The 24,126-nt window shown below is 52.5% G+C and overlaps 5 protein-coding genes across 14 annotated transcripts; 3 read left to right on the forward strand and 2 right to left on the reverse strand.

Annotated features, from left to right (window-relative positions):
• The first annotated feature begins 223 nt into the window (after positions 1-223).
• DCAF11 (DDB1 and CUL4 associated factor 11) lies at positions 224-8,898 on the forward strand. 7 transcript variants are annotated; one of them, XM_059708534.1, is made up of 16 exons: positions 290-376; positions 715-777; positions 1,038-1,244; positions 2,126-2,253; positions 2,835-2,962; positions 3,236-3,300; positions 3,610-3,710; positions 3,897-4,043; positions 4,256-4,310; positions 4,654-4,722; positions 5,050-5,107; positions 5,204-5,389; positions 6,116-6,269; positions 6,922-7,074; positions 7,862-7,968; positions 8,077-8,898. In XM_059708534.1, the coding sequence occupies exons 3-16, from the start codon at positions 1,090-1,092 to the stop codon at positions 8,209-8,211; spliced, it is 1,641 nt and encodes a 546-aa protein (XP_059564517.1). In that variant the 5' UTR covers positions 290-376; positions 715-777; positions 1,038-1,089; the 3' UTR covers positions 8,212-8,898. The 7 variants fall into 7 exon arrangements, with proteins under 7 accessions (XP_059564488.1, XP_059564497.1, XP_059564517.1 ...); XM_059708505.1 differs by lacking the exon at positions 715-777 and having other exon boundaries at positions 224-376; XM_059708514.1 differs by lacking the exon at positions 715-777 and having other exon boundaries at positions 283-424.
• Positions 8,899-9,042: 144 nt separating this feature from the next.
• Positions 9,043-12,317, forward strand: FITM1 (fat storage inducing transmembrane protein 1). The gene is made up of 2 exons (XM_059708571.1): positions 9,043-11,328; positions 11,679-12,317. The coding sequence occupies exons 1-2, from the start codon at positions 11,063-11,065 to the stop codon at positions 12,289-12,291; spliced, it is 879 nt and encodes a 292-aa protein (XP_059564554.1). The 5' UTR covers positions 9,043-11,062; the 3' UTR covers positions 12,292-12,317.
• A 1,952-nt stretch (positions 12,318-14,269) lies between these two features.
• PSME1 (proteasome activator subunit 1) lies at positions 14,270-17,011 on the forward strand. The gene is made up of 11 exons (XM_059708642.1): positions 14,270-14,430; positions 15,018-15,050; positions 15,195-15,257; positions 15,362-15,472; positions 15,561-15,603; positions 15,724-15,821; positions 16,076-16,144; positions 16,229-16,296; positions 16,400-16,454; positions 16,529-16,615; positions 16,793-17,011. The coding sequence occupies exons 1-11, from the start codon at positions 14,392-14,394 to the stop codon at positions 16,871-16,873; spliced, it is 747 nt and encodes a 248-aa protein (XP_059564625.1). The 5' UTR covers positions 14,270-14,391; the 3' UTR covers positions 16,874-17,011.
• Positions 17,012-19,232, reverse strand: EMC9 (ER membrane protein complex subunit 9). 4 transcript variants are annotated; one of them, XM_059708666.1, is made up of 5 exons: positions 18,778-19,232; positions 18,577-18,653; positions 17,639-17,708; positions 17,457-17,551; positions 17,012-17,248 (listed from the first exon to the last, which is right to left on the reverse strand). In XM_059708666.1, the coding sequence occupies exons 1-5, from the start codon at positions 18,973-18,975 to the stop codon at positions 17,068-17,070; spliced, it is 621 nt and encodes a 206-aa protein (XP_059564649.1). In that variant the 5' UTR covers positions 18,976-19,232; the 3' UTR covers positions 17,012-17,067. The 4 variants fall into 4 exon arrangements, with proteins under 4 accessions (XP_059564649.1, XP_059564658.1, XP_059564677.1 ...); XM_059708675.1 differs by having other exon boundaries at positions 17,639-17,881; positions 18,778-18,835; XM_059708694.1 differs by lacking the exon at positions 18,778-19,232 and adding an exon at positions 18,360-18,464 and having other exon boundaries at positions 17,639-17,881.
• A 976-nt stretch (positions 19,233-20,208) lies between these two features.
• PSME2 (proteasome activator subunit 2) lies at positions 20,209-24,036 on the reverse strand. Its single transcript, XM_059708657.1, has 11 exons — positions 23,897-24,036; positions 23,555-23,587; positions 23,059-23,121; positions 22,754-22,840; positions 22,619-22,649; positions 22,431-22,528; positions 21,266-21,334; positions 21,044-21,111; positions 20,809-20,863; positions 20,429-20,515; positions 20,209-20,336 (listed from the first exon to the last, which is right to left on the reverse strand). The coding sequence occupies exons 1-11, from the start codon at positions 23,942-23,944 to the stop codon at positions 20,256-20,258; spliced, it is 720 nt and encodes a 239-aa protein (XP_059564640.1). The 5' UTR covers positions 23,945-24,036; the 3' UTR covers positions 20,209-20,255.
• Positions 24,037-24,126: the final 90 nt, after the last annotated feature.

Genomic DNA, 24,126 nt, shown 5'->3' on the forward strand with positions numbered 1-24,126 from the left:
CATCAAATTGTATCCCTCGCTAAGACACCTCTTGGTAGCGAACCACCGACGTCTTTTGTAAGCTCCACCCCTCACCTATTAATTGTGGTTCCGTTATCTCTGATACAGGAAACAACCGGTTCCCACTTACTCCTCCCAACAAGTAGCGAACGCCCTTCCTCCGTCGCGCGCAGGCTCCTCCCCTCACTCCCACGCACTTTCCTCCCACCCACCTGTCAATCACCGCGCTCAGCTGTCCAGTTAGCGGGCCAAGGAGACGGGGCCGTCAGGGGCGTCGCGTGACGTCAACAGTCCGAGCACCGGGAAGCCGGGAGATGAGTGACGAAGGGTGCGCGTGACGGAGGAGCAGTTGGCCAACGCTGTGGCTGCAGTCGGGGTAAACAAGACCTCCCGCCCGTGCGGCTCCTGCGACCGCTCCGGGCTGGTGGGTGGTCTCGAGCGAGGCGGTAACCGCCGGCTCCAGTGGGAGGGGCTTCTCAGCCTCTTCCCTGCCTCCTCTCCTCGGCGTACACACCCCCCCCCTCGCACACACGTGGGCGTGAGGCTGGGGAGGGGGGTGTTAGGCTGAATTCTAACGTCATTGGTTGTCGCTGCTGCCGACTTTCACAAGGAAGCACTCTGATTGGTCGGTAAGGGGGGCGTCGGGGGTCTCTGAGTCCATAGGCTTCTGATTGGCTAGATGAGATAAGCTAATGAGGCGCGTTGTCCCGCAAGGGGTTGTGATTGGTCTGCCAGAGAGGTTACCTGGGAATCCACCCCCTCCTGGGACTTTGATAGGTGAGTTTGAGGCAGAAAACTGAGAAATTCCTCTTCTCAAGGATTCTCATTGGTGAGCCAGGGCCTAGGCTTCTCTCTTCTTTTTTTGGCTTCCCAAGATTGGGGAAGCTTTGTGTTCCTGAAGCGTGGGGAGTCGTCACAGGCTAAGGAAAAAGGGGTCCCCTCTGTCCCTAAGAAGTGTCGCCCTCCTAGAGATAGCCACCCCTATCCCAGGAGACCCTAGTATTTCTAGAGCAGGCTTTGCTTTCACCAAACCTAAGGAGGTGACAGGAGGAGTGCCTGCACCGGACTTAAGGATGCTGTGACCAGAAGATGGGATCGCGGAACAGCAGCAGCGCAGGATCTGGGTCTGGAGACTCCTCCGAGGGCTTGCCCCGAAGAGGGGCTGGTCTGCGTCGGAGTGAGGAAGAGGAAGAGGAGGATGAAGATGTGGATCTGGCCCAGGTACTGGCCTATCTCCTCCGCAGGTAACTTGCCCCCTGGTGTGTCCCCACCAGGTGCCACCACAGTCCCTTGGTCCCAACTCCAGACAGAGGATAGGGAATGGGATTGGCCCGGTACAGCTGTTCTGTTTGAGCACGGCGGCCTGTTTCTGCTGGACACTAAGCACTGAGCCTCATACCCAGGAAGAGTGGTTCTTGCCCAGGGAGGGTCACCAAAGTATCACTCTTGTGTTTTCGGGGACTGTTGAAGGGAGCCTCTCTAGCTATGACTACACAAGTGTAATCTATTTTCCAAGTAAATTTAAAAAATAAGATAAAAGGCCCTGGTGGAAAAGGAGTGATGTGAGGGGTTGAAGAGTTGGGGAGGTGGGTGTTGAACTTCAGTGAAGTTAATTGCATGTGATATGAGACCATGTGGATTTTCTTGAAAAGCAAGTTTAAATTAGCCTAATATAACCCAGCTCTTGAAGAAAGAATGCTTTGAGGCAAGTGGCCACCAGGACTTGACTGGAAAGGGAGAGACACTGGCTTCGTTTCTTAGCTGTGGCTTCTTGAGGAGAAGACAATTTTGGGGGTCCCTTCAGAATACTGTGTTCTATACTGGACTCCGTGGGCAGAGGCTCAGAAGGAAATGCTCTCAGAATTTTTAACTCTCTGGGAAGTTAACTTAGTAGGTCTGTCAGTCTCCATGTAATGTTGGGGTTCTTTACTCCTGCTGAAAGGGTGAGAATTGTAGGAGACTGAAAATAACAGCCAAGGTCTAGTCAACCTCAGACCTCAAAATGGGACGGTATGAGGGTTGTGTACCAGGTGGTCTCAGCACTGGCTAGCCCTTGACTCTGAATTTGGTTGGTTTGGGAAAGGCACCCTTTCCCTTTATCATGGGGGGTGGGGTATCTCCACAGGGGCCAAGTGAGGTTGGTGCAGGGAGGAGGTGCAGCAAATTTACAACTCATCCAGGCCCTCTCGGACTCGGAGGAAGAGCATGACAGTGCCTGGGACGGGCGTCTTGGAGACAGATACAACCCACCTGGTAAGAGGAAAGGCAGACTGACACCCTAACATCAGAAGACTTTCATTGGAAAATCTTTTTTCTTTCTTTCTTTTTTTAGAAATAAGTCTCTCCTTATCAGTAGTTACTTTATTTATTTATTTTCATTCTATTATTTATTTATTTACTTTGGTTAATCCTCACCTGAGGATATTTTTCCATAGATTTTTAGAAAGAGGGGAAAGGAGAGGGAGGGACAGAGAGAAACATCGATGTGAGAGAGACACATCGATTGGTTGCCTCCTGCACACACCCCTGACCAGGGTGGGGGAACCTACAACTGAGGTACATGCCCTTGACTTGAATCGAACCCAGGACCCTTCAGTCCTCGGGCCGACGTTCTATCCACTGAGCCAAACTGTCCAGGGCAGAAAATCTTTTTTCTTTTTAATTTTGACAAAGAATAATAGGTTAAGTTGAAAGAAGATGAGATAATTCAGGGAATGAGGGAGTCCTTTAAGACCCAGTATATGCAGCCACATTGTATGGGCTTGAGTACAGTTCTGCTAACTGTCCTCTGAGGCTGAAAGGCCTAGGATGAAATTTCTCCCTGGTCTTCACAGTGGACGCAACCCCTGACACCCGGGAGCTGGAATGCAATGAGATCAAGACGCAAGTGGAATTGGCCACAGGGCGGCTGGGCCTTAGGCGGTCAGCCCGGGAGCACAGTTTCCCTCAAATGCTGTACCAGGTAGGCCTCTCCACCCCCCGCCAGCCTGGCAGCAGGCCTATCAAGGTAGCCAGAAGCGCTGCCATCCCCAGAGAAGAGGGAATTAAACTTTCCAAAGAAGCCTCAAGTGCTGAAACTGGAAGTTCTTAGCCAGCCTGCTCCAGGGTTTGGTGGGACATCCTATATGTGGTGTCCATTTCTGTAACAAGAGCAACAACTTTGGAGGAGGGGGCCTGGCGTGACTGAAGTGGCCCTGTGTCTCTGCTAGCAATATTCCCCAATCCCTTCCTTTAGAGAGAACGGGGCCTCTGCCACCGGGGAAGCTTCTCCCTTGGAGAACAGTCTCGAGTGATGTCTCAGTGAGTATGGGGCTCGGTGGAGACGCTCTAAGGGCCAGAAAGGTCTTACCTCCTACGTTTTGAAGGTATAGGTGTTAAAGGGTCCTCAGGGATAGGAAGGTTAGGTTAAGTGGGCTTAAGGCTTTGAGAGTAAACAAAGTGGAAAAGTATGGAAATGAGAGGATGATGGAATAAGTGAAAGGGGATTTTACCCAAGGCCAAAAGAGAAGAATGCCCGTGTATTCACATCCAGCTCTGTTAGGATTCTGCTAATGGGGGAGCTTCTCATCCCGAGCTCCCCTTAACCCTACTTTCCCTCTGCTTCCCCAGCTTCTTGCCCAATGATCTGGGCTTCACTGATACCTACTCTCAGAAGGCTTTCTGTGGCATCTACAGCAAAGATGGTCAAATCTTCATGTCTGCTTGCCAAGGTACTAGACCCTGGTCCCATGAACTGTCCTAGAACAAGGACTGCTCCCCATAGCTGAGGCTAGAAACACCCAGACCCTGACTTAGGGATGCTATCCAGAGCACATTTCTCAGATACACTGGTAGAGGTCTGATAGGAGGATTTGAGGAGGTTATTCCCTAATTCTGCCTGGTCCCCACTTACACAGACCAGACAATCAGACTGTATGACTGCCGGTATGGCCGCTTTCATAAATTCAAGAGCATCAAGGCCCGGGATGTAGGCTGGAGTGTCCTGGATGTGGCCTTCACCCCTGATGGAAACCATTTCCTATACTCCAGCTGGTCTGATTACAGTGAGTATGCCCCAGACTTCTGGTGTCTCTCCAGCCTGGGACCTGAGATTTCCAAATGCCCACCTCCTCTGTGCCAGGACTCTACACCTTCTCCTGGAAAGATCTCTTCCAAGGTCTGACATCCTGGCCCTTTGTTCCATCTCCTCTCTAGTTTCACTTCTACCTGTCTTCCCCCAGCCCTGAAAGATTCTTGTTTCTCTTGCTTCTCTTAGTTCATATCTGCAACATCTACGGGGAGGGAGACACACACACTGCCCTGGATCTAAGGTACTGGCTTCCCTTCCTGGTCAGAAACTTCTCAAGGAAGGCTCTCCAGGAGCAAATCTTTTGAACTGGAACTCCTGCTTAGAGGGAAAAGTACACTGGTTGCAAGTTTCTCTGTGTGGATTCCTGGGAGGGACCCACCCGTCCTGTCAGCAGAGGAGCAGGGTAAAATAGATGGTTGCAAGATTATTTCAGAGTTCTCCCTGAGGTGATCCACATTCTGGCTTGTGTTGGCAGGACTTCTCTTCCCCTGAGAAATGTGCCTTACAACCCTCATCAGATTCTGTGTGGATTAACAAAGGCTGAGGGAAGTGCACTTAATCAGCTCCTCCTTTGCTCTTCTCAGGCCAGATGAACGTCGCTTTGCTGTCTTCTCCATTGCTGTGTCCTCAGATGGACGAGAAGTGCTAGGAGGGTGAGTATGGGGGATGTTGCCCTCAGTTAATGAGACAGAGTCCTCCCTGAGACCAGCTCTGCTATTACAGAGACTATACTGGATACCCCTACTCAGGCATCGTGGAGAACAACCAGCCCTTCTCCAAGGTCAAGGTTTACGACTCGCTTTACCTCTTGCTCACCATTTACCCAGAATGAGATGGGAGGTCTCAAACCACCTTGCAAACACAGCTCGCACTCCTTCTACCTCCTATATAAGAGGAGACAAGGGTTTGCCCTTTAGCAGGACTTCACAACAGTCCTCTCAGTGCTGTCTTCAGGACCCTCTTTATCCCTTCCCTTTCAGGGCCAATGACGGCTGCCTGTATGTCTTTGATCGAGAACAGAACCGGCGCACCCTTCAGGTATTGCTGCTGAGACTTAGAGTCTCTGCTTCCTGGTCCTTGGCTATTAGAAGACCCAGAAAGAAGTCCTAGATGTCCTGTTCTCTTTCTCCCTAGATTGAGTCTCATGAGGACGATGTGAATGCAGTGGCCTTTGCTGACATAAGCTCCCAAATCCTGTTCTCCGGGGGTGACGATGCTATCTGCAAAGTGTGGGATCGACGCACCATGCGGGAGGATGACCCCAAGCCTGTGGGTGCACTGGCCGGACATCAAGATGGCATCACTTTCATTGACAGCAAGGTAGGCAGGGAGGCAGCACTGTGAAGCTAGGCTACTAAGGTTCCAGTTGTCTAGGAGGATGTCAGAGAGGACTGGTGTGGAAACTCGCCCAAGTCCTTATTAGCCAAGTTCGCAAGAGCTGGACTTTAGGGAAGGGGCTTAAGCCAGGAAACATGAGATCCATTGGTACTCAACACTGATGGGTACCAGTGGAGCTCGGCAGGGCTTTCCGTAGAAGAAACATAGAACACAGTTAGTCCAAGGTAGCATAGGAGAACCAGCCAGTGCCTCAGGCAGAGAAGCTGAAGAATAACCAGGGGGTGGGATCTGAGGGAGAAAATGGATGTGAGCCCTCGCCGGTTGCTCAGTGGTTAGAGCATCTACCTGTGGACTGAAGAGTCTCGGGTTCGATTCCACTCAAGGGCACGTACCTGGGTTGCAGGCTCAATCCCCAGCCCCAGGCAGGGCCCATGCGGGAGGCAACCAATTGATGTGTCTCTCTCACATCGATGTTTTTCTCTCTCTATCTCTCCCTCTCCCTCTTACTCTCTCTAAAAATTAATGGAAAAAATACCCTTGGGTGAGGATTAACAACAATAAAAAAAATGTGAGCTTACCTGGATGAGGAAAGAGGCAAGCAAAATCAGAGGACTGGCATGTTTACCTCTCAACTGTGGAGGGGAGCTGGACTGACAGCACCAACATTTGCAAGATCTGACACTTCATCACCTACTTTGGGATTCACAGGGTGATGCCCGGTATCTCATCTCCAACTCCAAAGACCAGACCATCAAGCTCTGGGATATCCGGCGCTTTTCCAGCCGGGAAGGCATGGAAGCCTCACGCCAGGCTGCCACACAGCAGAACTGGGACTACCGCTGGCAGCAGGTGCCCAAGAAAGGTGAGAGGGCCCTCTGGTGCGGCTCCGCGGCTGAACGTTGACCCTTGAACCAGGGGGTCAAGGTTCAATTCCAGTCCGGGCACATTGCCCGTGTTGCAGGCTCGATCCCCAGTAGGGGGCGTGCAGGAGGCAGCTGATTGATGATTCTCTCTCATTATTGATGTTTCTATCTCTCCCTCTCCCTTCCTCTCTCTGAAATCAATAAAAACATTTTTTTTTTATTTTAATAAGTAAGAAATTAATTTTTTTTTAAAGGTGAGAGTGGAAGGTAGACCCCGAGATATGGAGAGTGAGGGGTCAGGGGTAGTAGTTAAAATATTTAACCCCTGGAGGGGCCTGTCATGGGCCCAGTGAATATGCTCTGGCCTAGAGCATTAACTCTTTGTTTGCTAAACCATGGGGTGAGCCAAGGGTTCCCAGGGTTGGAGGCTGGGGATCACTCAGAACTAACCAATATGAAAGTATTTCAGTATCTTAACAATCAGCAGGAAGCCCAGCTGACTGTAGGTGAATACCAGTTGACTGTTAGGTGGGGAAAGAGCCACCATTTGGGGGTTGGAAAAATGATTCTGAGCATCGATCTTTGCTAAGGATTGGTGATTTGGGAGGATCCAGACTCTTAACCTAGGGTTCTCCCTGCACCCCTACCCAGCCTGGCGGAAGCTGAAGCTCCCAGGGGACAGCTCCTTGATGACCTACCGGGGCCATGGGGTGCTACATACCCTCATCCGATGCCGATTCTCCCCGACCCATAGCACCGGCCAGCAGTTCATCTATAGTGGCTGCTCCACTGGCAAAGTGGTTGGTAAGGATTGTGTCAGAACAGGGAATCTTGGGAAGGGCAGGAATGTTTCTCAGGTTAATAATACCAGTGACCACCTTAAGCTCAGTGGCATCTACAAGTGGAAGTGAATTTAGCTTAGAGCAAGGGAGGCTTAAACAGAAACAGAAAACATTCTATTCATCAGCATTTTAAATTAAGACAAGGAACATAGAATTCTAGTCAGTAAATACAACAGATTACCAAAAATATACGCTGTTGTTTTGTAGACAGTCAAGAAGAGAGATTGCAGATGAAAGGTAGGAGGGAACAGAGGTAAAAAGGAATGACACAAAGACATTCAAGCCCTAGAGCAGGAGAAATGCACAAACACAGCTGCAGCTATAAGGAGCCTGAAATCGCGCACTCAGGTGGAGACCCACCAGAATGAGAGAAAGGTGCGCCCTGTCCAGATAAGGAAGACCAGGTTCTCGTACCTGTGGAGACATTTGTTATTCACTTTTGTGATGCCTTCCAGATCGCGTGGGCTTTTTAGAAAATGGCTGCTGACAGCTTTAAAGCCACATTGCATTTAGACCTTGTGAAATGTAGCTGAGGGCCAGAGATATCTGAGCTCTGCTAGACCATACCCTCAATCTGAGGTAGGGAAAAGGGGAAAGAAATTGAGAAACAGGCCCATCCTCTGCTGTGGGTTTTGTTACTGTAGGCAAGTGGGAAGGTGCCCGAGAGGTAGGGAAGTGGTGTTGCTCGGAGAGAGATGGGTGGCCAGATGGTCCTGCGGCAGCCTCTCCACTCTGGCCTTTGTGCACAGTGTATGACCTCCTCAGTGGGCACATCGTGAAGAAGCTGACCAACCACAAGGCCTGTGTGCGTGACGTCAGTTGGCACCCCTTTGAGGAGAAGATTGTCAGCAGTTCGGTGAGGTTGCAGGAGTTTGTGGGGGAGCGGGGAGAGCAGTGCATGTCTGGGACTTGGACCTGGGAGGGAGCAGCACCCCCTGACTACTTGCCACCTTCTGCCCTGCAGTGGGACGGGAACCTGCGTTTGTGGCAGTACCGCCAGGCTGAGTACTTCCAGGATGACATGCCAGAGTCTGAGGAACACCCCAGTGCTCCTGCCTCAGTGCCCCACCCCTCTTCAGCCTTTTCCTCGCCCCAGTAGATCTGACCTCCAGCCCATATGTGGCTGAGCCTCTTGATAAGCTCTCTTCTCTGTCTCCCTTCTGAGGGATCTTTGGGGAGTCATTGGCATTGGATGGGGAGAAACAGAAGCCCAGGCTTTCGGGGCCCTAACTGAGCCCTGGAAAATCCTCCCTGTGGGTCTCCTCACAATCTCACCCCTCATTCAGCTTGGGTCTCTATCTCTGGCTGGCGTCTGGCAGGACTGCCTTTATTTTGGGTGTGGCCTTCGTTAGCAAGAGCACTGTCCTGAGTGTTTTAATCATGTTTGGATGTTAGGTGTTCGCTCCTAGAGTAGATGCCTGGGGCCATGTCTGACCTGAGCAGTCAGGCAGGCCCATTGCCTGGCCTTCACCTTAAGGATTAGCCTGGCCACTCAGAGGTCCTGATGGCTAGAGCTGCAGCCCTTTGGGGGAGGGTGGGATGGGGAAGGCAGGTCCTCAGCACCCTCCTAGGGTGGGAATTATGTCATTTCTTTCCTGTGTCTGGGTCTTTGGGGTATGCCAGGTTGTGGTGCGAGGGGCTCCATGTGGCCTCACACAGGGCAGGCCCTCCTTCCCAGGACAGTCCATCTTGCAGAGGCCAGCGGCTTCAAGAAGGGATGTTGAGTAGGACTCCTTGGTCCTCTCATTGGCTTTGGCTCCCTCAATAAACTCTCTGTGGGAACCTGGCTCGGTGTCTCTCTGTCTTTTTCCTGTCTGAGGCCTTTTATACTCTCAAGTCAAGAAAATAGCTTCAACGAAGCCTTCAGATTTGCTGCTCTATGGGAAAAAAACATCCCTTTGATGCCCAAGATGTAAGGAAATACCAAAATCATTTAACTGAGCCTTTTAATAGGCAGTCCCTCACCAACTTAGAAACTTCCCAGCAAGCAGAAATCAAGAGAGCAGGAAATAGGCACATCTTAGGTCAGCACACTTGCATGAACTGGTCTGTCTACAAGAAAAAATCACCCAGAGCCAGAGAACCTGATGGTCACTGACGCCAGGCCCCATCTGGACGCTCCACCCCCACAGCCACCCCTCGTACCGTTGAGGAAGTGGAGGCGTGCAGCATGCCCCAGAGCAGCCGATGGTGCAGCCAGTGGGGAACTAGGGTTCGCATCCAGTTCTGGTCCATCTTTCCTCACATTTCAAGGCAGTTTTTAAGATTATGTCCTTTACAACTATTTACAATTACAATGAAAACTTTCTTTGTCAACTTTATATTTTTTAATATATTTTTATTTATTTCTGAGAGGAAGAGAGAAACATTGATGTTTGGCTGCTTCCTGCAAGCCCCCTCTCCCCCACTTGGGGATCAAGCCCGCAACCTGGGCATCGAACTGTGACCTCCTTGTTTATGGGTTGACACTCAACCATTGAGCCACACTGGCTGGGCTGATTAATCCATCTTGATCAGTTTGCAGATGAGGGTGCTGAGGACCAAGGAGGCTTAGTTGTTTTCCCAAAGTCATACAGTTGGGCCCAGAACCCAGGTGTCCTTGCTTGCTCGCTCATTCCTTTCATTGCTTTGCTGGTCTCCACTGTGCTTTGAAGTCCCACCACCAGTTTTGAGGAATGAGGAAGGAAGACAAAAGGGTCGCAAAACAGTTACTGAATAACAAGGATTTTGTTTAGGTAGTTGCTCCCTGCTCTATAGCTCCAGCCTCAGTGGTCAGGTTGGGAGGCCAAGTCTTTTTTTATTTTTTAATTCTCACCCAAGGATATGTTTTTATTGATTTTTTAAAGAGAGAGGAAGGGAGAGATGGAGAAACATTGATGTGAGAGAAACATTGATCAGTTGCCTCCCATACTGATCGAACCTGCAACCTAGGTATGTGCCCTGACTAGGAATCGAACCTGCAACCTTTTTGGTGTGTGGGACGACACTCCAACAGCCACCTGGCCAGGGTGGGAGGCCAAGTCTTATGTGTGGCTAAGACCCAGAGTAATTGGTTAGAGGACGCAACCTAAGGTTTTGATGGCTGGGGATTGTCCTTCTAGGTCTCCTCCCCTCCTTCCCCATCACCTGGGAGTAAATCTAATCTTGGGGTCTTTGAGAGTCCGATCTGGGCCATCACCGTCTCATATAGTACGCCTTTTTCAGGTCACTTGAATTTCATCTGTTGGCCATCATAACATACCAACGAAGGGTCCCCTTTAGATCTAACGTCTTGTGCATTCACACAGCAGCCCTGGGACCAAACTCGCCTCTCAGAGCCCCTCAGACCAGACGAGCTGGGGCTGAGCCAAGCCACTGGGGTCATGGGCTCCTAATGTGGCCTGATTGGACACAGTGCAGTGATAGCCACCTTACTGCATGCTCAGTGGCGGGCTCTTGTGCTCAAACCTGAGGAGAGGGGCTGGACCACACTGATGATGAGGGAGACAGATTTTTTAATAAAAGATTTGGTTAGTTTTATCTTTCTGACCCCTGATTTCCCTGTGAATCAAACACAGTAAAGTTGGGATGGAGTGGGGATGACCAAACAGAAGTAGGCAGACCCAAGCAGACTGTGGTCAAAGACAACCCTAAACAGCAGGCCTGGCCCTAAAACATGAACTAGAACATAGAGCTGGGGACAGACCTAGAGGACCAGGGGGACCGGCGTTAATAGAAAGGACACAGGCTGCAATCCAGACACACCCGAGGCTGGGTCCCTGCTGACGTGGCAGCCCTCTGCCCTGGCCCCTTACTGCCCCCCGCCCCTCTCCCCCGCCTGCCAGCTGCCAACAGGGCTCTGCTCTGTGTCTGCCACACCTGTCACTGTCTGTCCTTGCCCAGGGGGGGGCCCCATCAGCCCCTCCTCAGCTGCCCAGCAGAGCAAGCAGTTAGTGGGGAGGGGAGGGAACATGGAGCGGGGGCCAGTGGTGGGGGCAGGGCTGGGGGCCAGGGCCCGAATCCGGGCATTGCTGGGCTGCCTGGTGAAGGTGCTGCTCTGGGTGGCCTCTGCCTTGCTGTATTTTGGAAGTGAACAGGCTGCCCGCCTCCTGGGCAGCCCCTGCTTACGGCGCCTGTACCATGCCTGGTTGGCAGCAGTGGTCATCTTTGGGCCCCTTCTTCAGTTCCATGTCAACCCTCGGACTATCTTCGCCAGCCACGGAAACTTCTTCAACATGTGAGTCCACTCGAGGCTAGGGGCGCCGGCTCCCTGCGCTCTGGGATCCTAGCTCCCTCCAGGCTTCTGTCCTCCTGCCAGGCCAGACACTAAAAATAGGCTAGGAGGTTGAAGAGAAAGTCAGAGAAGGGGGAGGGGGCCAGCACTGGGGGTCCAGGGGAAGTCGGGAGCAGGACTGAAGAGGAAATATGGACCCTCGCAGGCTGAATGGGCCTATAAGTGGATGGGGGTGGGAGGTATAAGACACAGGAAATAGCCAGTGACGAAATGTAGGATTGGGGACAGCAGTGGGGAACACAGACCAGAGTGGGGAGAGGGTTTCAGTAACCTCCCCTCTTCTCTGCCCACAGAAAGTTTGTGAATTCCGCATGGGGCTGGACATGCACCTTCCTGGGGGGCTTCGTGTTGCTGGTGGTGTTCCTGGCTACACGGCGTGTGGCAGTGACTGCCCGGCACCTGAGCCGGCTGGTGGTGGGGGCAGCCGTGTGGCGGGGGGCTGGCCGGGCCTTCCTGCTCATCGAGGACCTGACCGGCTCCTGCTTCGAGCCTCTGCCCCAGGGGCTGCTGCTCCATGAGCTGCCTGACCGCCGCAGCTGCCTGGCAGCCGGCCACCAGTGGCGGGGCTACACGGTCTCCTCCCACACCTTCCTGCTCACCTTCTGCTGCCTGCTCATGGCTGAGGAAGCGGCAGTGTTTGCCAAGTACCTGGCCCACGGGCTGCCCGCCGGTGCGCCCCTGCGCCTCGTCTTCCTGCTCAACGTGCTGTTGCTGGGCCTCTGGAACTTCTTGCTGCTCTGCACTGTCATCTATTTCCACCAGTACACTCACAAGGTGGTGGGCGCCGCAGTGGGCACCTTTGCCTGGTACCTCACCTACGGCAGCTGGTATCATCAGCCCTGGTCTCCAGGGAGCCCTGGTCATGGGCTCTTCCCTCGCCCCCACTCCAGCCGCAAGCGTAACTGAAAGAAAGAAAGGCACGTCTGGCCTGGCTCTGGCCCCTCTCATCATTTGGTTGGGGGGACCTGGAAAGGGTGGGAAGGGCAAAAAGAGGCTGGAAAATAAAATAAATATTTAAAATAAATAAGAGGCTGGTGGTCACGGAGGTTCCTCAGCCATTCCTTGCTGTTACCAACTTTGAATGTCTTCCCTTATGCTTGATGGCCATTTCTCCTGCTGTCCTTTTATTCTCCTAGTCCTTACAGACTTTGAGCTATCTGAGGCTCTGATGTCAAGGAGTGGCACTGCTAGGGCAGGTAACGGTGCCCTTAGGTATGTATGGGCAGCATTCCTGCTGAGCAGGTGCCCATCTCCAGCCTGGTTGATTTATTTTTCCTGCCTCTCCCACTGAATCCTACCCCTGCTTTCTGCAGGGGCCTGCCTGTCTAGAGACCCTTTCTACCCTGTCTTCCTCATAGGGGTCCATGTGTACTCATTTATTTAACATGTTTATTGAACCAAGCATAGTTTCATGCCATGTGAATAAGAAAGACTAGGTTTTTTGCTGCTTGGGGGCCAGTGGGTTGGTTACTGGGGAAGGCAGATGATAAACTCACAAATAACAATAGCTAACACTTGTATTGTGCTTACTCTGTGCCAGGCACCATTCTAAGTGTAAGTTCTTCACATAAATTAACACATTTAGCCCTCACAGCAACAACACTATGAAGTAGGTAGTATGTCCATTGTACAGTTGGGAAAACTGAGGCACTGGGTAAGTAACTTGTTCACAGCTAATAAACATGAGAATCAGGATTATAAACCCAGGCACTATGGGTCTGTTATCTGTCTCTAAACCAGGGATAAGCAAATTACAGCCCTCCTGTGGCCAGCTTTTGTATTGCCTGATTGCTAAGAAAGGTTCTTAACATTTTTTTAATGGTCGAAAGAAAATTAAAAGAATATTTCATGATCTGTGAAAATTATGTGAAATTCAAATTCCAGTGTCCATAAATAAAGTTGTATTAGAACCTAGCCACACTAATTCATTTAGGTATAGCTACTTGCCTGCTACAATGGCAGAGTTGAGTACTGTAGTTGTGATAGACACTATATGGCCCCAAAAGCCTAAAATATTTACTATCTGGCCTTTTACAGAAAAGGTTTGTTTGCCAAACCCTGGTCTAAACCACACTAGCCTCAAAAAATAAACTGACATATCAGAGATAAGTGCTACGGAGGTAAACAGGATGCTTTGTAAGAGAGAAACTTGGCACCCTCGCTGGTTTGGCTCCGTGGCTAGAGCGTGGCCCTGCAGATTGAAGGGTTCTGGGTTCAGTGCCAGTCAAGGGCACAGACCTGGGTTGCAGGTGATGGGTGATTCTCATCATTGATGTTTCTCTCTCTCCCCCTTCCTCTCTGAAATCAGTAAAATTATATATATTCTCCAAAAGCTGTGTGGAGAGCGGGTTATGGAAGAATGGAGTCCACAACAAGGGTCAGGAGAGGGCTGATCGGAGTCTGGGTTGGGGTCTGAATGGCACTGCGCTGGCCAGAGGATGCTGGGGAGTCCGGGACCCAGGCTGGCAGGGCTGGGGGGAAGCCAGGTTTGTTCCACAGCTGAGGAAAGATGGTAGAGCACCGGATAAGGCTTACCCCTGTCCCAGGCCAGCAGATGAAGAAGAGAGCCAGTGGGAAGTCGGGAGGCGGGGTGCGGGAGTCCAAAGGCGGGCACTGGCCGGGTAGAGGGAGGGCACGCCTGGCGAGGCCAGGCCGGGAGGGGAGAATCAGAGCAGAGAGAGCACAGGCGTGGAAAGGAGACTGGAGGGAGGAGGCGGGGCGTCGAGAGCAGGGAGGCGGGCTGGGGGGCGGGCGGAGGCGATCAGTGGAAACGCTCCCCTCGGGCTCTAGGGGGAGCCCGTCCTGAGCCGCCTGGCTCCGCACGCCTCACCCCCACCCCACCCCACCCGACCCGGCCCCTCTCGTGGGCCTGTCCCCGCCCCCTCCAGCGCCTACACTCCCCGCTACTCAGGAAGGCCGGCCGGCTGCGCGCGCTGCTTTCGCTTTCCCTTCCCCGAGCCCAGTCCTCGCTCCTCGTGCGGCGCCAGGACCCCCGCCCGCCCAGCCATGGCCACGCTCAGGGTCCAGCCTGAAGCCCAAGCCAAGGTGAGCGCTGCGGGTCCGAGGAAGGACCCATCAGGGAGGCGTGGCGCCGACAGGCTGAGGGCGTAGGTGATCCGGCCCCGCTCCCCCGACACTTGGGGTCAGTCTTCGAGCCCTAGTGACCTCCAAGCTCCGAGCACCTGAGCCCCGAGGAGTCCCGCGGCGCTCGGCCGCGGGAGAGGGGAGGCAGCCGAGGTGCAGCGGGGCGAGGCGAAGCGGAGAGCTAGCGTGGAGGGGAAGTCCGCCGGCCCGGCGCCGGGCCCACACACAGGCGTGGTGCGGGGCCTCTCCGGCCACCGCATTGCCTTTTCCTCGGGGAGGGCCCGGGCCCACCACACAGGGCACTGCGCCCCTGCCCCGGGCGCAGCAGGCTCGCACCCCTCTCCTTACACAGCCAGGAGCCCCGAGGGATCTGTTCTCACTTGAACCACTCGCCCTTCGCCGCCAGGAAGGTTCTCATCCCCCAAACCCAGCCCCAAGGGGACCCACTCCACCTTCCCCAGGCCAGGCCCTACACAACCCTAAGGGGACAGTGCTGAGATGAACTGGCCATAAAGCCAGGTGTCTGAAAGGCTGCCTGTGTCCCACAGGTAGATGTGTTCCGTGAAGACCTGTGTACCAAGGTAAGACCTGCCCCATCAGCACCCCATCCCTACTCAATTCCCACTGCTTAGCCCTTCCTCACTGCCTAGGAAGGACATTTGATTCTGACCCCCCCCCCCCCCCCCCCCCCCCGCCAACTTCTCCCACCTCCACCTCATTCACAGACAGAGAACCTGCTTGGGAGCTATTTCCCCAAGAAGATTTCTGAGCTGGATGCATTTTTAAAGGTACTGGGGTTGAGCAGGGAGCTTTATAGAGTAGGGGCCAAGGGGGAGACTCTAGGGGCCAGGAGGATGCCCTTGCCTCCAGCCTCCCTCCTACCCTGTGCCAGGAGCCAGCTCTCAATGAAGCCAACCTGAGCAATCTGAAGGCCCCATTGGACATTCCAGTGCCTGACCCAGTGAAGGAGAAAGAGAAGGAAGAGCGGAAGAAACAGCAGGAGGCAAGCCAGGAAGAGCTGGGAGGAGGGACCCAACGATGGGGGGAATTAGCCTTACACCTGACTCCCAAGAGCCATTCTTTCCCTGCAGAAGGAAGACAAGGACGAAAAGAAGAAAGACGATGAAGACAAAGGTACCGCTATGGTGGGAAGGGTCTTGAGTCTTATCTCCCAGGAGCTCCTCCTAAAGGATTCCACTTCCCCACCCCTCACTCAGTCCCAGCCGTGTGACTGACCTATTGCCCACCCTCTAGGTCCTCCCTGTGGCCCAGTGAACTGCAACGAGAAGATCCTGACCCTCCTGCAGCGCCTAAAGCCTGAGATCAAGGATGTCATTGAGCAGCTTAACCTGGTGAGCCCTCCTACTTCACTTCCACCTCTAGGCCTTGTCTTCCTTGGCCCCTGCCATTTAGGGCATGGCACCTGCCAGGTCTTAGCAGGAGAGGGCATAGCCACAAAGTCAGAAGTTTAGGCCCTGGGGCTCAGGATGGTCTTGGGATACCTCCACCCAGGTGAAGGTATGGCAGGAAGCAAGCAAGGAAGGACAGGAAGTTGGGAATTGGGTTGAGGGGTTGATGTGGCTTTGATGCTATTCCCTCCTCCCAGGTCACCACCTGGTTGCAGCTGCAGATACCTCGGATTGAGGATGGAAACAATTTTGGAGTGGCTGTCCAGGTTAGGGCACTGCCTCATTCCTCTCCGTCCTTACCTCTCTAGTCTATGCTGTTTTCCACTTTCCTCCTTGAATTCTTTCCCCAGGAGAAGGTGTTTGAGCTGATGACCGCCCTTCACACCAAGCTGGAAGGATTCCACACTCAAATCGCCAAGTGAGTGTCTGCCCAATTGCACCCATTACACTCTCTGCCTTTGGCTTGGATAGAGGCTTGGTCTCTCTCCTTCTCCCACTCCACACCCTTCTATTTCCCACAGGTATTTCTCTGAACGGGGAGACGCCGTGGCCAAAGCAGCCAAGCAGCCCCATGTGGTAGGTGAGACCCAGGTGGGGTGTATGAAGGGATGGACGCATTTGAAGTCAGCCCTGACCCAGGTCTCCCACAGGGTGATTACAGGCAACTGGTGCATGAGCTGGATGAAGCAGAGTACCGGGACATCCGGCTAATGGTCATGGAGATCCGAAACGCTTATGTGAGGAGGAGAGGGTGGGGCAGGGGTGGGCAGAGGCAGCTTTCCCAGGCCACCCATCCCCTGACTCTGCAAACTGGGGGTGAAGGGTGACAACGCTCTGTGTCTCTACAAGGTTAGAAATGAGGCACAGAGCCACTGGGAACTTATGGCTGAGCCCCACCCCTCCCGGTCCTATAGGCTGTGTTATATGACATCATCCTGAAGAACTTTGAGAAGCTCAAGAAGCCCAGGGGAGAAACAAAGGGAATGATCTATTGAGAGCTTCCTCTTATACTGCTGCGCGTCCAGCAGAGCCTTCCCGTCTTTGACAGGGAGCTTCAGACTGTGCCACCCGCTGCCGTTTGAGGTTTCTCCCTCACTTGCCTCTTCGGCACAATAAATATAGTCATAATGGTATCCACTAGCCCAAGTCTCTTTATTGGATCCTGACACACACACCCCATGGCCCTGGCTCAGGCATTTCCGTTGGTGGGACCAACCCACTGAGTGATTTTGGTGTTGAGCTGCTGGTTGGTCCAGTCCTGCCGGATGTCATCAAGGTGGCAGTCAAAGTCCACAAGGTGCTGCTGGGCCCGGCTCTCCAGTAGTGCTCCCACCATCTGTCGTGACTCCTCCCAGTCCCTCCACATCACTCTGAAATAATAACCCTCATGGAGGTCAAACTCAGCAGGCAGTGGGGCCGGACATAACAGAGGTTAGGTCTAAGCAGTGGTCACCAACCTTTCGGACCTCAAGGACCACCGTTGGCAACCACTGGTCTAGAGAATGACCCTTGGAACAGGACCAAGGACAGAGGCCCCAACACTGGATTTCCAAGAAGTAGAGGGAGTGGGGCACTCACAAGTTCTTGTCCTTGGGGACCCAGCGGAGACCATGGTTCTCCAGAACGATGACTGGGGGCACATGAGGCTGAGACACCAGTTTCTGATTATCCAACTGTGTAGATAAGGAGGGCAGGTGAGAGCTTCAAGGATCTGCCTTCCTACTTTCTTTCCACCCCCCTTCTCCAAACCCAAGCCTCACCATAATAAGTACTGCATCAGGGAAGAATTCTGCAATCCGCCCAGCGATTTTCAAGGCTAGGGGCCCAGGGCTGTGTAGAGGGAAGATCAGAGGAGTGAGGAGCCGACTGGAGAGGCCCTGTCCCTCTGAGCTGTGCTTTCCAGATCTCACAGACATGGATGCAGTGATTGCCTTTCCCTGTAGTTAACCTGGGGGGTTCAGGTCTGCTTGATGCTTCATGCAGGACTGCTTGATGCTTGAGTGCTGTGGGAAACAGGTGCTCAGACACTGCTGGTGAGAGTGGAAATCAAAGGTGGTCTTGGGGGGTAGGTTGGCATAACCATCCAAATTTAGACTGTATGCTGTACATATGCTGACCCAGATAGTCCACTTAGAAAGAAATTACTGTAGGGCACTATAATAAAAAATCAGAACTACCTCAATATTCAGTATAGGCATTCAATAAATTATGGTACATCCTTATTCATATTACATAGCCTTAGCTTAGGTAGATCTTGGTGTAGAGATGGAAAGATGTCAGCTATTTAATAAATGAGGGAAAAATACATTACAAAACTATGCATACTTTGATCCAGATATATCCTTAACATATAAGTAGATAATTTTTTCTACTTATAGAAAAGAAATTTTGTGGTTTTAAGTTGCTCGCTGGGCTTCCTGTGTTGTTTTAGCAGTTGGGGGCGGGGCTCCTCGGTTAAAACAAGTGTCAGCCTTTTCTTACACACAGTCATCCTGCCCACCCCACCGCAGCGCCTCCAGAGCGTCTTTACATTTCTGTTTCCTCGCTCCAGTGCCCAACCTCGTGCCTGGTGTACAGTCCCTGCTCCTGAGCGTTTGATAAAGGAAAGATGGAAGGAATGACCCAGAGGAATTCTCTTGACCCCACCCCCACACTCACCCCTAACCCTTAGCCTTCCGCCTCCGGCCACCCCACTCACCTTTGGTCACCGAGAGCTGCATTGGCATGGTAGTACCCAGCCAGGACCAGGCCGGCCTGCGCGCCCCACACATCTACCTGCCATGGGAAAGGGGCCATCAGTAGGCGGCCTGCGGGCGTTCACGCTGCTAGAGGCGGGGACAGGCGTGGGCTGGGGGAGTTGGGGGGTTCACGGTGGTTGGTGCGCGCCCAGCAGCCGCACCTGGTGGAGGGCGACCTCCAGCATGACGGACAGGGCCAGGTGGCTGTGGAACAGCGGCACACAGTCGGTGAGGCACAGGCACTCTCCCGACTGCGGCGCCGGCGCCAACAATAACCCGTTGACCGCGGCGTGCGGGTACCGGGCGGCGTGCAGGCACATCTTCCCGTAGGCCCGGGCCGAGATCTCCACCTCCCCCATGGCGATCCGGGCGCCCGCTCGCGTCTGCGGGGCTTCCTCCGGCGCCCGACACCCTCCCTGGGCCTTCCTGGGCCCCCTCGCTTAGGTTCGCTGGTAACCCTGATTGGGCTCGAAGGTGCCTTGGCTCTGGAGCCTGGGTCCAACCCGGCCCGGGACGTAGGCGGCCCGAGAGCATGCTGCAGCGCGGAGCCCGCGCCGCCCGCGCCCGCCCGCCTCCAGGGGGCGGCCGCAGACCCGGAGCCGCCCGCTCCGAGACAGACCAGCTTCTAGGGGACTGACTACATGGTGCTCTGTGATAGGCTTAGAGGTTCTCATTTTGTCCAATCACCGGCCTCAGCCAAACTTGCCCCACCTTTGTCTCCAGCGGAGTGGAAAGGACCCACCGCTGTAAAGAGAACGGCCTGCACGCTGATTGGCTAGGCTGCCCAGCGTGGACCTGTGATTGCAGGATGGCTTCTGCGGTTACCTGCGCGGCCGGCCCCGAAGGGCCCGCAGGGTCAGCCCGCTCAGCCCGCTCAGCCCGCGTTAGGTACTTTGAACTTGGGCACGTAGCGAATTACCTTTCTCCTACTATCGAATGAGTGGGTTTGTACTCTAGACCGGCTCTTGCATTTAATAATGAGCCAACTACAGGTTATCTGGCCTTTGGTTTCCTTGATGTAATATCTGCAGAAACAAAGACAGCAATTGGCTGAAGGAGGGTAAAAAAACAAAAAAAAACTATACAGACCCATCCTTCCCACAATGTCCTGTGCTGTAATTTGCTTTAGCATAATGCCTTGGGAGTTTTTTTTCCTCCCATCTTTGAGAAGTTCAACCATTAACCTGTAATTCTTCCAGTGAAACTTCTTTCTCCAGGCTTGCTCTGAGCTGATGAAGGGATGAAAGGCTTTTCTTTCTTCATTCCCTGACCTCAGCCAAAGAGCTTTCCTCTTGTCTGTCCAAACCTTGATTCATCCTATAAGGACTGCCCAAATACTGCCTCTTCCAGGAAGCACTCAGATGGAAATAATCTTGTGAAAATCCCAAATACAAGTTATCTTCATGGCCTTCGTGGAAGGTAACAGTTTCCACCCTGTTCTTTAGGATGACTTCTTAAGAACAGAATGGGCATATAATTCATCTTTGTCTTCCTGGAACCCCCTACCTTTCCCGCCACCACATTCACATTCAGTGTCTGGACAAAGGTGGCACTCAGTAAATGCTTTCTGAATGAATGACACACACCAGAGGTAATCCACACAAAGTATTGGTAATTTATTTCCCTTCTAGCCCTGGGGTCAGTACATAGATGGCTTCTCTTCACCCTTTGGGTTGACAATTTTCTCCAGGTTGCTGCTAATGATATGATAAAGCTCAGCCTGAAAGAAGGCCAGAAGTACAGCAGTCAGGACCTTGGCGTTCCCTCTGTACCCCCTCATCCAAATCCCTTGGGGGCTTACTCCATACTCACATAGAAGGCCCTTAGATCCAGCACCATGGCCCTGAGCTCCCTATAGGCTGCCTCATCTCGCTCGTGCACCAAGGCCCGGTAATCCATCTGGGATGTGGAAAGTAAAGCTGAGTCAGGAGATTGAGAAATAGTCTGGTTTCCTCACAGGGAATAGGTAACTTGAGAATGAGCCCTTACACAAGAAACGGGATTCCCATCGTGCCAAACAAAAAAAGGGGTCAATGTTTTTGAAACCCAAATCGGTTTCCTAGGCAATGCTTTTACCTTAATATTCCCCATATTGGGAAGGTCATAAACAAGACAAAGAGGACTTCCAGCCCCCTTTCCTCACCCTCCCACCTGCCAGCCTCAGCTGAAAGGCTAGTAGACAATCTACTCACTACATGGGTCTCCTTGGAGGCCTTGGCCACAGCATCCCCGCGCTCTGAGAAGTACCTGCCAGGAGCAAGGGGAGTAACCACAGAGTGAGCATTCAGAGAGATACATTCCCTCAGGCCCTTCCCAAAGCCCCCCATCATCCCAATGGGACTGCCCAGCTTTGGGAGTCACAAAAAATGTCCCCATAGCCGCTCCCCTACCCCCCACCGCCCATGGTGGCCTTCTTGCTGCCCTCACTTGGAAATGGTTGTCTGGAAGGCTTCTACTTTGGTCTTGACTGCATTCACCCTCTCCAGTACCTTCTCCTGCGGGGACAAAAGAGATGGGAGGTAAAGAAAACACTTCTTCTCCTCCTGTCTTCACTCACCATCTTCTTCCTCCTCCCAGTATGTCTAGCTCCTATTCCTTACTCCCTAACTCTCTCCCAGCTCTTAATGTCTTCACATACCCTTTTCTTACCTGGATTGCTACCCCAAAGTCATTTCCATCCTCAATCTTGGGGATCAGGTGCTGGATCCACGCGATCACCTACATGAAGAGGTTATCATGTTGGAATCATTCAACAAACTTACTGGGTTCTTCCTATTTCTGCTATTTCATAATAACAGCTATCTTTAATTGAGTATTTATTATGTGCTAAGTACCGTGTTATGTATTATACATCTCATTTAATCTTTCAAGTTATATACTTTTAAAAAAAACTGCTTTATTTATTTATTTGTTATTATTATTATTTTTAATCCTCACCCAAGGATATTTTTCCATTGATTTTTTAAAAAAATATATTTTATTGATTTTTTACAGAGAGGAAGGGAGAGGGATAGAGAGTTAGAAACATCGATGAGAGAGAAACATCCATCAGCTGCCTCCTGCACACTCCCTACTGGGTATGTGCCCATAACCAAGGTACATGCCCTTGACCGGAATCGAACCTGGGACCCTGGAGTCCGCAGGCCGACGCTCTATCCACTGAGCCAAACCGGTTAGGGCTCCATTGATTTTTAGAGAGAGTGGAAGAAGGAAAAACAGAGAGAAATATCGATGTGAGAGAAACACATCAATTGATTGCCTCCAACATGCACCCTGACCAGGACCCAGACTGGGGAGAAGCCTGCAACTGAGGTATGGGCCCTTAACCGGGACTGAACCCAGGACTCTTTGGTCCACAGTCTGATGCTCTATTCACTGAGCCAAATCGTCTAGAGCTCAAGTTACATATTCTTATTATACCCACTTAACAGATGAAAAAACTGAACCATAGAACATCTAAGTGACTTACTTAAGATAACCAGCTAGGTAAGTAATAGAGTCATGATTTGAGCCCAGGCAGTTTTCCTCTAGGGCCCAAACTCTTAAATCAACCCACTATATTATAGCATCTGCACTATCCACCAGGTATAGCAGTGAGTTCTGAGGTTATGGAGGGGAATATAGGACGGTCTTTGATTTCAGGGATACCACTGTGATATCAGAGGTCTAGCAGAACAAAGGGTATCTAAACCCATGTCACAGAAGGACGTTTCCTATTCAGGAATAGTTGCCTGAATGAAGGACTTGCGTTTCTGAAGGACACCAGGGCCTGGCCTGGCTTGTCTTCTCTATTTCTCTCAGTTCCCAGGCTTACCAGAATACATTTTTCTTTGAGAGTCCAGACTTCTGGCTTAACCAGGGCAAGCAGGGCCAGGAGCTTCTCATTCCCAGGGAGAAAGCCGCACTTAGGGACTGTGAAAAAGAGGAGATTTAGGCCCCTTCTTATCCAGCAGTCATTGTGCCACTTCCCTTTCCCTAGCTACCCCTTCTTCTCTTTCTTACCTTCTTTCTTCTCCTGCTTATCTGTTTCCATCTAAAGTAGAAAAGGTGAAAGTAGCTTCAGAAAAGTCATGGAGGTTAGAGAGCTATCATCTGCACTGGGTTTACCGACTAAACCCCACACCCTGAGTGCCTTACCTCATCATCTTTGGGTGGGGGGTCTGGTATAGGGATGTCCAGTGAGGCTCGGAGAGAGGTCAGGTCAGCCACATTGAGGGAGTCCTCCTGCACAAAGCTTACTGTCAGGGGCTGCCTGACCTTCCCTCCACACATCCCACCTGCCCTCTCCCTCCCAACCTCGGCTCAGGCCTCACACCGTCCTCGAGTTCCCAGTCCACCACTCACAACTGTTCTCTGCATGCTGAGCCCAGCTGTTAGTTAGGGTGGGTGGGTGGAGAGGACAGAGGTCATGGGATGGAGCAAAAGGGGTCCATACTACTCACTTGCAAGAGCTGATTCAGGTGCATGATCTTCTGTGGCAAGAAGCTATAGAGGAATTCCTCAGCCTGTGGATTATATTGCAAGGGTGGGGAATCACAGAAAAGACTCAGTGAGATGTCTGAGAAGTGGGACTCGTAGGGCCCTTGAAAATTACTGAACCCAAGACCTACAAATGAGGAAACTGAAGTCCTGAAAAGTGAAGGGACTTGCCCAACTGGGAAGTGGCAGATCCAAGGTTAAGGCTGTGGTATTCCTGCTTCGGGGCCACAGCGTCTCCCTCCACACCAGAAGAGGAGAGAGAAGTGGCAGAAATGGGGACAATATTAGAAGATATCAAATTAGAGGTAGAGATCAATTAGGTGCTTATCTTGGGTGAAGGCTTGATAAGGGAAGTAGGGCCCAAGTCTAGGGTGGGTTTGGGGATCACTCTGAGAGGTCGTGATCCTTAAGCATCGGTCTAAGATTCTCGGGCAAATAGCTTGAATCCAGAAGACTTACCTCCTGGAAAAGATTTTGCCTGAAGACGTCCACCTGCATAGAGAGCAGTACCCGAACGTTGGTTAAGGGTCTCAATTGTCAACAGTAAGATCCCGTCCCCAATTAAATGCCCTCCAACTTGGCTCTGGCCTTTCCCACCACCAGCCAGATTTCCTTGGAAGTCCATGCTCAGTGCAGAGACAGGCCAGAGGGCAGGAATCTGGGAATCCCGGGCAGAAGTGAAACCACTCAAGAGAGAGGTTGGGGTAGGTCTCGGGCACGGCCTTGGTCCCCTGAACGCCCAGCTTCGCCTCTATCCGGGAGGGCTCCCCGGCCCCCTCCTAGCTTCCCGGTCCCCATTACCTGTTTGCGGGCTTCCCCGCTCAGGCGCACCCCACAAGGCTTGGCCATGCTGCTCCAGCGGCTAGATCTCGGGTCTCTGGGCTCGCCTCCTGGGCTTTCGCTTTCACTCCCCACATTCCAGGCCCGCCCCCCTTAACCCCACCCCCTTCCTCTTTCCCCCCCGCCCCCTGGCAGGCCGCCAACCGTAGGGAGCCCCTTAGCCATACTCAACCAGTTGAGACTAGGAGAGG

This window comes from Myotis daubentonii, chromosome 1 (genome assembly GCF_963259705.1).
Source record: "Myotis daubentonii chromosome 1, mMyoDau2.1, whole genome shotgun sequence".
NCBI classification, from domain to species: domain Eukaryota; kingdom Metazoa; phylum Chordata; class Mammalia; order Chiroptera; family Vespertilionidae; genus Myotis; species Myotis daubentonii.